General features: G+C 39.5%; 1 protein-coding gene across 3 annotated transcripts in view; it reads left to right on the top strand.

The window, feature by feature from the left end:
* ppp4r4 (protein phosphatase 4, regulatory subunit 4) overlaps positions 1-14,507 on the top strand; it is a 267,838-nt gene that overhangs the window by 130,940 nt on the left and 122,391 nt on the right. For all 3 annotated transcript variants that reach the window (XM_072274558.1, XM_072274552.1, XM_072274564.1), the window contains exons 4-7: positions 171-318; positions 1,253-1,326; positions 7,597-7,703; positions 12,794-12,901. In XM_072274558.1, the coding sequence (XP_072130659.1) occupies positions 171-318; positions 1,253-1,326; positions 7,597-7,703; positions 12,794-12,901 (437 nt within the window). The remainder of the gene's footprint in view (positions 1-170; positions 319-1,252; positions 1,327-7,596; positions 7,704-12,793; positions 12,902-14,507) is intronic.

The raw sequence follows: 14,507 nt of genomic DNA, 5'->3' as shown, positions 1-14,507 counted from the left end.
GGAGGGAAAGGTCAGATTGATCAGGGAGTATATTGAAAGGTCAAAGCAACCTCAGAGGCGAAAGGGCCCATACAGTGTTGTACTCTTCTATGTTCTATGCTCTAAATGAGAAAATTCAGATATTTTCCAGGTATCCAGTCAATTCTGACATAAAAAATTATTTGTTGTAGGAGGTACTCCATGTTGCAGGGGTGGAGATGCAGTTAGTTGCTGCAGTTTCATTTCTTACCATCCTACAAGAAGAGTTGGTTTCCACAGCAGCTTATATCCACTCTTTTCTCCCGATTATATTGGTAAACCTAGATCACAAAGATACAGGTTAGTTACAATACTGAACTGAATCCTTCAGCATTGCATGCTTGTAATAGTAGTTTTAAAATCTGATTTTTACTCTTAATATCTCATCTGTTGTACTGATAAGTAATCATTTTTGGAAAATTATGATAAAGTGTATGGAATAATGGGGATAATGTGAATTTGAAAGTGTCTTGTTTTCTTGGTGAAATATGTTGTTTTTTAAGTGTTGGCTTGAAGGGGGTCGGATGAGGTAGAGGCCAAAGATTATCCATTTAAAGCTCCAGATATTGAGCAGCATGTGATCAGTAATTTGTATAATTTTGTTTAGTAGTGTTTAATAGGTATAGTTACAAAGAAACACTCCACAATAGTTCTTTTTGTGTGTGTGTGAGGGTGGGGGCTGTGTGGGTGACAGGCAGAAATGACTGTTTCATAAGACCATCAGAGAAGATGTATATTATAGAGATGGTCAAGGAATTGTAATTGACTGTGAGATTTGGAGTACTGGTAATTGTTTTATTATTGTCACGTGTACCGACATGTAGTGAAAAGCTTTCATGTACTCTACATGCCATCCAGACAGATTATTCCACGCAAAATTATCTTGAGGTAGTACAAAAGGAAAAGAGGTACTACAAGATACTGCTTTTTATAGAGTATAAACTCATCTGTTTTTTTCCCCTGGTAATAAATTCTGCAGCATAATCTCCTGGAAGGTTGAAAAATTCAACTGACTAATATGAAAATAATTTAGATCAGTACAGTTCTTTTCTAAGATCCAAATAAATGTCTCTAATTTATTACTTCATAATAAGACTATTTTGTTTCAGGCAAAAAAAATAAAGAAGCATAGCTCATGTGTTAGGTTACAGAACTAGATGATGGACTTCATTATGTAATATGTTAATTTTGTAGATTAATTTGTCACAGTTTATTATGTTTGTATTTTGGCCAGTGGTCAGCAATGCATGGTTGGAGACTCTCCTGGCTGTAATCAATGCTTTACCAAAGGAAACCATCAGGCAAGAGGTAAAGTAAAAGTAATCCATATATTTACTTTCTGATTGCACAAACATGAATATCTTGATGAATATGTGTATATAATTAAAGTGAGAACATCTCAAAGAAAGATGGTAGATGCTTGCATTTGAGTCCTGCTGAAGGATCTCAGCCCAAAACGTCAACACTGCTCTTTTCCATAGATGCTGCCTGGCCTGCTGAGTTCCTCCAGCCTTTTGTGTGAGATGCTTGCATTTATTTACAGACATTCATTAAAATGGCAAGAATAACATTGAAGTGCTATCCCTTATGCCTGCTCTAGTTAAAGCAGAAATGCTGCATCAGTCATGGAACATGGGAGAAGGTTGTATGATTAATCATGATTATGCCAGCTCTTTATTACACCTGTCCAATTTCAGAATCAGATTCAGGTTTAATATCACTGGCATATGTCAGGAAATACTATATATATATATAGGTTGTATGGAAGACCAGCAGTTGCCCATGCTGCAAGTCTCCCCTCTCCAAGCCACCGATGTTGTCCAAGGGAAGGGCATTAAGATCCATACAGCTTGGCACCGGTGTCGTCGCAGAGCAATGTGTGGTTCAATTCTTTGCTCAAGGACACACACACTGCCTCAGCCAAGGATCGAACCAGCAACCTTCAAATCACTAGACAAACACCTTAACCACTTGGCCACGCGCCAACACACACACACACACACACACACACACACACACACACACACACACACACACACACACACACACACACACACACACACACACACACACACACACACACACACACACACGCGCAAAAATTTGGGCACCTCGGTCAAAATTTCTGTTACTGTGAATAGTTAAGCAAGTAAAAGATGAACTGATTTCTAAAAGGCATAAAGTTAAAGATGACACACTTTTTTAATATTTTAAGCAAGAAAACTTCTTTATTTCCATCTTTTACAGTTTCAAAATAACAAAAAAGGAAAAGGGCCTGAAGCAAAAGTTTGGGCACCCTGCATGGCAGTACATAGCAACACCCCGTTTGGCAAGTATCACAGCTTGTAAACATTTTTTTGTAGCCAGCTAAGAGTCTTTCAATTCTTGTTTGGGGGATTTTCGCCCATTCTTTCTTGCAAAAGGCTTCTAGTTCTGTGAGATTCTTGGGTGGTCTTGCATGCACTGCTCTTTCAAGGTCTTTCCACAGATTCTCGATGATGTTTAGGTCAGGGGACTGTGATGGCCATGGCAAAACCTTCAGCTTGCGCCTCTTGAGGTAGTCCATTGTGGATTTTGAGGGGTGTTTAGGTTCATTTTCCTGTTGTAGAAGCCATCCTCTTTTCATCTTCGGCCTTTTTATAGACGGTGTGATGTTTGATTCCAGAATTTGCTGGTATTTAATTGAATTCATTCTTCCCTTGACCAGTAAGTGTTCCCCGTGCTACTGGCTGCAACACAAGCCCAAAGCATGATCGATCCACCCCCGTGCTTAACAGTTGGAGAGGTGTTCTTTTCATGAAATTCTGCACCCTTTTTTCTCCAAACATACCTTTGCTCATTGCGGACGAAAAGTTCTATTCAAAAGGTTCAAAGAAACATCTAAACAAGCCTGATGCATTTTGGAAACAAGTCCTGTGCACTGATGAAGCTGAAATAGAAGTTTTTGGCTGCAATGAGCAAAGGTATGTTTGGAGAAAAACAGGGTGCAGAATTTCATGAAAAGAACGCCTCTCCAACTGTTAAGCATGGGGGTGGCTTGTGTTGCAGCCAGTGGCACAGGGAACATTTACTGGTAGAGGGAAGAATGAATTCAATTAAATACCAGCAAATTCTGGAAGCAAACATCACACCATGTCTAAAAAAGCCGAAGATGAAAAGAGGATGGCTTCTACAACAGGATAATGAACCTAAACACACCTCAAAATCCACAATGGGCTACCTCAAGAGGTGCAAGCTGAAGGGTTTGCCATGGTCTTCACAGTCCCCTGACCTAAACATCATCGAGAATCTGTGGATAGACCTCGAGAGCAGTGCATGCAGGACAGCCCAAGAATCTCACAGAACTAGAAGCCTTTTGCAAGGAAGAATGGGCGAAGATCCCCCAAACAACAATTGAAAGACCCTTAACTGGTTACAAAAAGCAATTACAAGCTGTGATACTTGCCAAAGGGTGTGTTACTAAGTACTGAGATGCAGGGTGCCTAAACTTTTGCTTCGGGCCCTTTTCCTTTTTTTGTTATTTTGAAACTGTAAAAGATGGAAATAAAGAAGTTATCTTGCTTAAAATATTAAAGAAATGTGTCATCGTTAACTTTATGCCTTTTGGACGTCAGTTCATCTTTCACTCACTTAGCTATTCAGAGTAACAGAAAAAGAAAAATACTGTGCACATAGGTTCATTTTCCATGTAGGAATCTGATGGCGATGGGGAAGAAGCTGTTCCTCAACTTTGAGTGTATGTCTCCACACTTCTGTGCTGCCTCTTTGATGGTGGCAATGACAAGAAGGCATGTCCTGGGTAATGGGGTTACTGAATGATAGTGAGCCATTTATCCCAATACCCTCCACGTCTCCTGCTTGTTTTTCCCCTTTTGGTTATTTATCCACTTGTCAATATGGATCCACATTGAGCTGCCAGAGGACTGAAGAATAGTAAATGTTGGTCTGTTGTTTAGGGAAGGCTCTAAAGATAAGCTAGGAAGTTATAGGTCAGTGAGCCTGACCTCAATAGTGGGTAAGCTAACAGAAGGTATTCTATAGAATAGAAACATAGACACACCTATTTTCTATGTTTCTATATAGAATAGATAAATAAGTATTTGGAAAGAAAGAGCCTGATTAGGGATAGTCAACATGGCTTTTGCTTGGTAGCTAGTGTGTAACCAATCTTATAGAGTTTTTTGAGGAAGTTATCAAGAAAGTTGATGAAGACAAGGCAGTGGATCAGGTCTACATGGACTTCAACAAGGCTCTTGACAAGATCCGTGTGAACAGGTTGGTCAGGAAGGTTCAGTTGCGTGGCATTCAGGATAAGGTAGTAAATTGGATTAGTCATTGGCTACATGGGAGAAGCCAAGGAGTGGTAAAATTTTGTTGCCTCTCTGACTGGAGGCCCGTAACTAGTGGTGTGCCGCAGGGACTGGTGCTGGAAATGTTGTCGTTTGTCATCTATATCAATGATCTGGATGATAATGTGGTAAACTAGATCAGGAAATTTGTGAATGACACCAAGTGGACGACGAAGATGACTATCAAAGCGGGGTTTGGACCAGCTGGAAAAATGGGCTGAAAGATGGCAGATGGAATTTACTATAGACAAGTGCAAATGGTAGGGCACTTATGAGTATGGTAGAATAGTGTGTTCTGAGAATAGTGATCCATAGTCTAAAAGACGTTAGTGAGGCCTTATTTGGAGTATTGTGTGCAATTCCGGTCACCTACAGTACCTGCAGGAAAGATGTAAATAAGATTGAAAGAGTACAGAGGAAACTTACAAGGATGTTGCCAGGACTGGAGGACTGAGTTATAAGGAAAGGTTGAATAGGTTAGGAGTTTATTCCCTGGAGCATTCAGTATTGTGCCAAAGTCTTAGGCATATATATATAGTTAGGGTGCCTGAGACTTTTGCACAGTACCGTACTTGTCAACGTGGAGAGTGAGTTTGTAAATCTGGTGGGAGGAAAGGATATTGGGAATAGCAGGGTGGCGTGCCATGGGAGGGGTGTGAGACAGATGGTAGAGAAGGAGTGCCAAGGTAGGATGGTGGTGCGGGTATAGACCCACCCAGCCCTGAGACACCAGACAGGGATATTTGATTCCAAACAATTGGTTATTGATCACTACAGAATGTTTCTTTGGTGCTTCCTGCTGCCTCCCCTCTCCATTCCCCCTTTTCCAAGCATGATTACCATCTCCCTGCCCTCTTCCCACTCTCAGTCCACAATAGAGACCCATATCAGAATCAGATTTATCATTACTCTCATATGTCATGAAATTTGTTTTTTTTGTGGCAGCAGTACAGTACAATACATAGAAATACTAGGTATATACCTAACACTTTTGCACAGTACTGTAAGTGAATGAGGGAAGACTTGATAGAGGTATACAAAATTATGAGGGGTATAGATGTGGTAAATACAAGCAAGTTTTTTCCACTAAGGTTAAGTGAGACTAGAGCTAATGGCTTAAGGGTGAAAGGACCAATGTTTATAGGGAACATGAGTGGGAGCTTCTTCACTCAGAGGGTGGTGAAAGTGGGGAATGAGGTGCCAATGGAGACAGTGGATGCGGGTTTCATAACACAAGCGAAATTTCTATAGGTATATTGATTCGAGGGGATGACGGTATATGACCTGAGTGCACCTCAATGGGACTAGGCATATTAATAGTTTGGCAAAGAGTAGATGGGCCAAAGGGCCTGTTTCTGTGCTATAGTGTCCTAAGACTCCATGGTTTTCTATATATTAAAGACAGGGGATAACTTGGGAAAGTGTGGGGTTCATTTTGGTCCTAAATAGCAATCTTCTCTTGGAGCCAGAGTAGCAACAAACAGTTTGCTGGAGGAACATCTGTGGAGGGAGAGAATTTGTGAATATTTCAGGTCAAAACCGCACAGCAGGACTGAGGGTGGAGAGGTGAGATGGCTAGTATAAAGAGAAGGGGAGGGTTGAAATGAGTCCAAGACGATTAGTGGACAGAGGAGGGATGCAAAATGACAGGCAGGTTATTCTGGGTAGGAATGAGGTACAGACATGGACTTGGGGACAAAGACAGCTGAAGTATAGATCTGGGATATATTAAAAGTGGAGAAAAGTGGAGTGAGGTGGGGGATAGGGACTGTGAATATTGACGAAGAGCACAAAAAGGGGGTGATAATGGGGAACCATTAGGGGAGGGGAAACGGCCAGTGGAAGCAGAACCAGATAGGGGGTGGATAGAGTCAGGAATCAGAGTGGGATGCTGGGAAGGGAGTGTTAGGAAAATCGGTCAATAGTTGGGGGACCAGAGTAGGATTGGAAGTTGGGGGCAGTTGTGGGGGAAGGCGGAAAATAACTAACAGAGGGAAGGGTGGTTAAAATTGGAAAAGTCAATGTTAATGCCATAGGATTTTGGGCTACCCAGGTGGAGTATATGTAATGTTCCTTCAGTTTGTATCGAATCTCTCCTTGGTAGTGGCGAAGGATGAATATGTACATTCAGAGGATGTAGAATACTTCTCATCTATATTCACTATGAAGGAGACCCTATAGCTGGAGAAATCAGGGAGTGGGTGGTGAGAACTCTAGAACACTGGGCCAGAAACGCTGCCCTGGGTGGCAAGGGAGAGTTTGCTTGGGGCCGTGTTAGAGAGTTGTATATCCTTACCGGCCACCGGTGAAGTACCTACTGTATGACTCAGACAGCTACTGTGATACCCCAACTATTAGTGTTAAGAAATTTATTTGGGGAGAAAAATTATAAAGAAAAGATTAGTCTGAATTTACAAAAGGCAAAGATAAGCAAAGATGATCAGAATTGTTTTATTATTGGGAGATCCTGTCTGATCAATTTGATCAATTTTGTGAAGAGACCACAGAAGATATTGATGAGGGCAATGTGATAAATATAGTGTTAATGGACTTCATTGGTCCTTTGTGTCCCTTGAGAGATTGGTGCAAAAAGTTAGAGCCAATGGGATCCGGGACAAATTGGCAAAAAGGTATGATAATATTCGCAGAAGCTGATGGCGGAGGGTTAGTTTTATAACTGTAGGTGAGAGGATGATATCATTGCTAAAATGGGCAAAGCAATGGCACATGGGATTTAATCCTGATAAGTTTGAGGTGAAGCATTTTCAGAGGACTAGTAAGAGCAGAGAATACACAATGAATGTTAGAACCTTGCAGAGCATTGAGGAACAGAGAAAGCTTTTGTACAAGCCCAATGATCCCTGAAGATGGCAGCATTGGTCGCTAACAAACCAAAGAAGGCATATACAATACTTCTGTTTGTCAGCCAAGACATAATTGTGCTTATCATCAACCAGTTATTATTTCAACAACGAGTGTCAGCGTGTAAAATACAGTTTGCTTTCAAAAGCTTTGCACTAACTCTGCCCATGCTTGTCCTAATGTTATGGGTTAATAAATCATTGACTGTAAAGGTTTGCCTCCTTTTCCTAGCATACAAAATAGAACTCTGAATGAACTTTCTATAAGAGACTAAAATTGCACATCTTAAACTACTGTTGAAAACATCATAGTTGTCTTCTAGTGCTTAAAATGTTTCTATTTTCAATAAGCTTTTGTTCTTGTTTAGATTTTGTCTCCACTGGTTTCAAAGGCTCAATTATCACAGACAATCCAGTCACGTTTAGCCAGTTGCAAAATTCTGGGCCGAATTGCCAGGAAGTTTGAATCTCATATGTAAGTGAAAGGAATGTTTCATTGGTGATTGCTTGCTAAATGCATTAATCTGATTGTACATATAACCTAAGATGCTGTCATAATGTTATGACTAAATATTTCAATTTAACATAAACTGAAAAATTGTTTTCTGAAATGATTTGTCATTATTGTATTTTTACAGTAATACTGATGTTTATTGTATAGCAAACATACATCATATAAATAATATGGGCTATAATCTTTTCACTCCAGTTTTTACTCATTAAATTTTCTGTGGTTTTATCGAAACTTGTTCATAGAACAGTGTTATCTGTAACTTATGAAACATTATTAGCTTCTTAAAATATATGAATAACCACATATACAGCACTGTGCAAAAGTCTTATGCACACACACATATATAACTAGGGTGCCTAAGACTTTTGCACAGTACTGTATTTGTCCACTTCGAGTGAACAGCGAGTTTGTAAATTTGGTTGAAGCAAAGGATGTTGGAAATTGCAAGGGTGGAGTGCTGTGGGAGGGGTGTTGCTTAGGTGGCAGAGGAGGAGAGCTAGGGGCGGTGTACGTGGAGACATACCCAGCCCTGAGACACCAGGAAACGTAATTTGATTCCAAACAATTGGTATATTGATCATTACAGAATGTCTCTCAGGTGCCTCCTGCTCCTTCTCCTTCTCCTTTCCCTTCTCCTTTTCCCAACCATGATTTCCCTCTCCCAGTCCTCCCCCACTCACAGTCCACATTCGAGACCCATGTTAGAATCAGGTTTATCATCACTCAACTGTATGATGAAATTTTTTTTTGCAGCAGTACGGTGCAATACATAAATTAGTATGTTCTATGCAAAAATCTTACGCACCCTAGCTATATGTTTGTGCCTAAGACTTTTGTACAGTACTGTATTTAGACCATAAGACCATAAGATATAGGAGCAGAATTAGGCTATCGGTCCTCCCCCACTTCATCATGGCTGATCCATTTTCCCTCTCAGCCCTAATCACCTGCTTTCTCCCTATATCCCTTCATCTACTGACTAAACAAGAATTTATCAACCTTTGCCTTAAATATACCCAATGACTTGGCCTCCACAGCTGCCTGTGGCATTGAATTCCACGGATTCACCAATCTCTGGCTAAATAAATTCCTCTTCATCTCTGTTCTAAAAGGACGTCCCTCAATTCGGAGGCTGTGTCCTCTCCATAGAAACCATAGAAACTACAGCACAGAAACAGGCCTTTTGGCCCTTCTTGGCTGTGCCGAACCATTTTCTGGCTAGTTCCACTGATCTGCACACGGACCATATCCCTCCATACACCTCCCATCCATGTATCTGTCCAATTTATTCTTAAACATTAAAAAGCAACCCACATTTACCACCTCGTCTGGCAGCTCATTCCATACTCCCGCCACTCTCTGTGCGAAGAAGCCCCCGCTAATGTTCCCTTTAAACTTTTCCCCCCTCCCCCTAAACCCATGTCCTCTGGTTTTTTTCTCCCCTTGCCTCAGTCGAAAAAGCCTGCTTGCATTCACTCTATCTATACCCATCATAATTTTATATACCCCTATCAAATCTCCCCTCATTCTTCTACGCTCCAGGGAATAAAGTCCCAACCTATTCAACCTTTCTCTGTAACTGAGTTTCTCAAGTCCCGGCAACATCCTTGTAAACCTTCTCTGCACTCTTTCAACCTTATTTATATCCTTCCCGTAATTTGGTGACCAAAACTGAACTCAATACTCCAGATTCGGCCTCACTAATACCTTATACAACCTCATCATAACATTCCAGCTCTTATACTCAATACTTTGATTAATAAAGGCCAATGTACCAAAAGCTCTCTTTACGACCCTATCTACCTGTGACGCCACTTTTTGGGAATTTTGTATCTGTATTCCCAGATCCCTCTGTTCCACTGCACTCCTCAGTGCCTTACCATTAACCCTGTATGTTCTACGTTGGTTTGTCCTTCCAACGTGCAATACCTCACACTTGTCAGTATTAAACTCCATCTGCCATTTTTCAGCCCATTTTTCCAGCTGGTCCAAGTCCCTCTGCAGGCTCTGAAAACCTTCCTCACTGTCTACTACATCTCCAATTTTTGTATCATCAGCAAACTTGCTGATCCAATTTACCACATTATCATCCAGATCATTGATATAGATGACAAATAACAATAGACCCAGCACTGATCCCTGTGGCACACCACTAGTCACAGGCCTCCACTCAGAGAAGCAATTCTCTACCACCACTCTCTGGCTTCTTCCATCGAGCCAATGTCTAATCCAATTTACCACCTCTCCATGTATACCTAGAGACTGAATTTTCCTAACTAACCTCCCATGCGGGACCTTGTCAAAAGCCTTACTGAAGTCCATGTAGACAATATCCACTGCCTTCCCTTCATCCACTTTCCTGGTAACCTCCTCGAAAAACTCCAATAGATTGATCAAACATGACCTACCTCGCACAAAGCCATGTTGACTCTCCCTAATAAGTCCCAGTCTATCTAAATGCTTGTAGATTCTGTCTCTTAGTACGCCCTCCAATAACTTACCTACTACCGACGTTAAATTTACTGGCCTATAATTTCCCGGATTACTTTTCGATCCTTTTTTAAACAACGGAACAACATGAGCCACTCTCCAATCCTCCGGCACCTCACCTGTAGACAGCGACATTTTAAATATTTCAGCCAGGGCCCCTGCAATTTCAACACTCATCTTAGACTCCCCCACCATAGGAAGCATCTCCACATCCACTTGATTTATAAGAAAACATAAATTTCCCAACTCTACATCTAATTGAACAATTCCAAGGTGTGAATTGATTATTCCTGTTGATGTTATGGCAATCTGTAAATAGTTAATCCCTAAAGATCTCAATGCAGTGCTTTGTGTAGTATTAAATCACTGTAATCTTGAACCTTTCTTTAAGAACAATCTGTTCTCGTTTTACCTGGGCTAATAAACATTTTAGTATAGAGTTTCCCATTAACAGCAACTTGTTCCTGCAATGGACATCCTCGTATATTCCATGTAATTGGAGTGAATATGCTGGACATAAATTCTGAAACCAGATTAAGCTGTTTCCAAAATGCACAATATATATCTTTTCACCACAAGTACATTCGGTCATTCAAATATCGGTTAAATAGCTGAAACATTTCACTGCCATATAGATATTCCCATTGTTTTTGACTATATTTCATTGCACTGGATTTAGGATTTTGTGCATGGTATCATCTTTCTGCAACAAAAAAGAACATTTTTCTCTTTTCACTTGGTTTTATACACAAATGCTGCTTTTGCATTGCTTCATATTACATCTTGAAGTGTGCTTTATGTTTTGTTTCTGTAAACAATAATTTAGTCTTTATCAACATACACAAAATGCTGGAGGAACTCAGTAGGCAGGACTTGCCGAAGGGTTTTGGCTCGAAACGTTGAGCGTACTTCTTTCCATAGATGCTGCCTGGTTTGTTGAGTTCCTCCAGCATTTTGTGTGTGTTGCTCCGATTTCCAGCATCTGCAGATTCTCTCTTGTTTGTAATTTAGTCTTTATGTTGTACATGGTAATTAGTAGAGATAATGCTGTCTATCAGAGAAGTTATTGAATTGAATTGAATTGACTTTATTTCTTACAACCTTCACATACATGAGAAGTAAAAATCTTTACGTTACATCTCCATCTAAATGTGCCATGTGCGATCATAGTAATTTATAATAATTTATAATAAATTGAACAGTCAAAGTTATATAGAAGTACACTCAAATCAGCGTGAGTTAATCAGACTGATGGCCTGGTGGTCCTGGCATTTATACTGCGGTACTCTTTCCCGGATGGTAGCAGCTGGAATAGATTGGGGTTGGAGTGACTTGGGTCCCCAGCGATCCTATGGGCCCTTTTTTCACACCTGTCTTTGTAAATATCCTGAATCATGCGAAGTTCACAACTGCAAATGCGCTGGGCTGTCTGCATCACTCTTGCAGAATCCTGTGATTAAGGGAGGTACAGTTCCCATACCAGGCAGTGATGCAGCCAGTCAGGATGCTCTCAATTTTACCCCTGTAGAAAGTCCTTAGGATTTGGAGGCCCATACCAAATTTCCTCAATTGTCTGAGGTTGAACAGGGAAATTCTACCTAGTATATGTCCAAAGTATCTCGTGTGCTATTTAATTGTGGTTATCTTTTATTTTGCATTCATGATTGTAGTTCAAAAGTGCTTTTAGACATCCCAAGAGTATGAAAGGCAGAATATTAATGGTGTCTTTTCTTGTCCTTGTTTTTCACATTCTTGTTTTTAGCCCTCCTTCATCTTTGCACTTCCCTTTCTGCTTTCATCAATCTTTGGTAGTAAAACTTTTAGCTCCCTCTATTTTAATTGCTGAATTCCCTTCTACCATTCAAAATGAATGTTTTTTATCCACAGTTTTAGTTTGCTTAAAATTTTCCCATTCTGGCACAATTACCATTCTTTTATCTCTTTAAATTCTTTGGCCTACTTCAGTGAAGTACTTAGGTGCATTTCCAATTTTAAGGAAACTGTATGGATATAACTCGTTGTTGTAAATGATTGACTATATTAAATGTGGTAGCTCTTTCTGCTCTCAGATCATGTAGATTATAATACAGTATGAAGAAGAGTTCAGTATGAACTAGATGGGCCAAAGGACCTGTTTCTTTGCTGTAATACTCTATGACTCAATAGCGCTATAGCTCTATGAATTCTGTTATTACAAATATGAGCAATTTGCTTCATCTTTGCTGGAATGTGAAGTAAGAATTTGTCATGGAAATGATTCTTGCTTGAGGGCTGCCTCCTCCACACCACTTGTAAATACCAGAATTGTAAATTGCTGATTTTTAAACTGTCAGGGTTGCAGCCTTCAGTTGTCTGTCAGCTAACAGGAGAGAAGCATTAATATGTTTGTGTTGGTATGTGACAACAATAAAATAGCCTGGGATAATAATAAATGGTTTGTTTATTTTACATTTTCGACCATTCTTTTATGAACTGCAAGGCACAACACACTAATGTTATTTATTTATTATGATTATATTATAAAATTCAGAAGCATCTAAATAGTTGTATTATCTTTGCAGAATTAAACGGGATATTTTGCCTCTAGTGAGATCACTTTGCCAGGATGTTGAATATGAAGTTCGCTCCTGTATGTGCCGACAGCTGGAATACGTAGCACAGGGAATTGGGTAAATATGGTAACTTACAATTACAACACGTATAAATTCATGTCAACTTGAAATAGAATTTCAGTACAACCAATAAAATCATAAATACCATAATTGAACATGTACAATGAATTTAACCAAGTTTTTCTTCCAATTAGGCAACTCAGTGCAACATTACACAAAGAAAAATATTGAAAGAAGATGGTATTCATAAACATGGTGCATGTTGATTTAAAATAGGTTTGGGTATTATCAAATATATTAGATTATGAATTTAATATGTGTGTGCTATAGCATTTAATCTGCATGTCTGTTACTCTAAGCTTTGCTTTTTGTTGGAACTAAGGGAAAACCTTTATGAAAATGCCTAAATCTTTAACAGATAAGTATCTTTCATGAATTATATTCGTAATTTTTGATATTTTGTGATAACATTTTTGATTTTCATACATTGATGTGAAATAGATCGATTCGTTATTTCATATAGTGTTTCTGCAAAAGCTTTTCATTTTACTTGTACCTTACCATGTTTGTTCATATGACAATAAACTTGACATGATTCTTATTTCAAAACTAAATTTAAATTTTATCCTACAAAGTAGTATTTCCTCCATTGCAGGGAGGATTAGTAAGCAGGAACATTTTGAAATGATGATTATTCCAGGAAATGAAATAATTTCAATATATAGTAAGTTCTAAGTATTGAATTTTGATGGTAATATTTTAGCCCATTTTCTTTCAATTGATAGATTTTAATGGAACTTGCAATTCTACCATGTGTTTTGTAATAAATGCCAAGACTTTGCTGTCAGTAGTGAAGTAGTAGCACTCATTGCTCTTCTGGAGAAAGCTGCTTGCAAAAACTAAGACGATGCACTCCTTTCCCAAAACAATTGTTGCTGGACATGACTTCCAGGATCTTTGATATCTAGCACTAATGAAATTAACCAACTGACCAAAGAACAAGTTTCAATGAAGAATTTTCATAGATAGCAAATTGTGAAGTAAAAAATACAATGTTTAGGGCATAAGATAATTGAACAGAATTAGGCCATTCAGCCTTTGGAGTCTACTCTGCCATTTCATCATGGCTCATCCATTTTCCCTCTCAGTCCCAATCTCCTGCCTTCTCCCCATACGCTTCATGCCCCGACTAACTAATCAAGAACCTATTAACCTCTGGCTTTACCAATAACTTTGCCTCTACAGCTGCCTGTGGCAATAAATTCCACAGAATCACCACTCTCTGGCTAAAGAAACTCCTCCTCATCTCCACTCTAAATGCACGTCCCTCTATTCTGAGGTTGTGTCCTCTGGTCTTAGACTCCTATATCATAGGAAACATTCTGTCCACTTCCACCCTATCGAGGCTTTTCAACATTGATAAGTTTCAATAAAATCTCCCCTCATTCTTTTGAATTGCAGAGAGTACAGGTCCAGAGCCATCAACCTCATATGACAAGCCTTTCAATCCCAGAATCATTTTCATAAAACTCCTTTAAACCTCATTGTCAGCATATCTTTTCCTAGACAAGGGGCCCAAAACTACGCACAATACTCCAAGTAAGGCTGCACCAGTGCTTTATAAAGCCTCAACATTACATCCTTGCTTTTATACTCTAGTTAT

Source organism: Mobula birostris, chromosome 1 (genome assembly GCF_030028105.1).
Source record: "Mobula birostris isolate sMobBir1 chromosome 1, sMobBir1.hap1, whole genome shotgun sequence".
Taxonomy (NCBI): Eukaryota; Metazoa; Chordata; class Chondrichthyes; order Myliobatiformes; family Myliobatidae; genus Mobula; species Mobula birostris.
The sequence above is the reverse complement of the archived record's forward strand: the minus strand, read 5'-3'. Positions and strand labels throughout refer to the sequence as shown.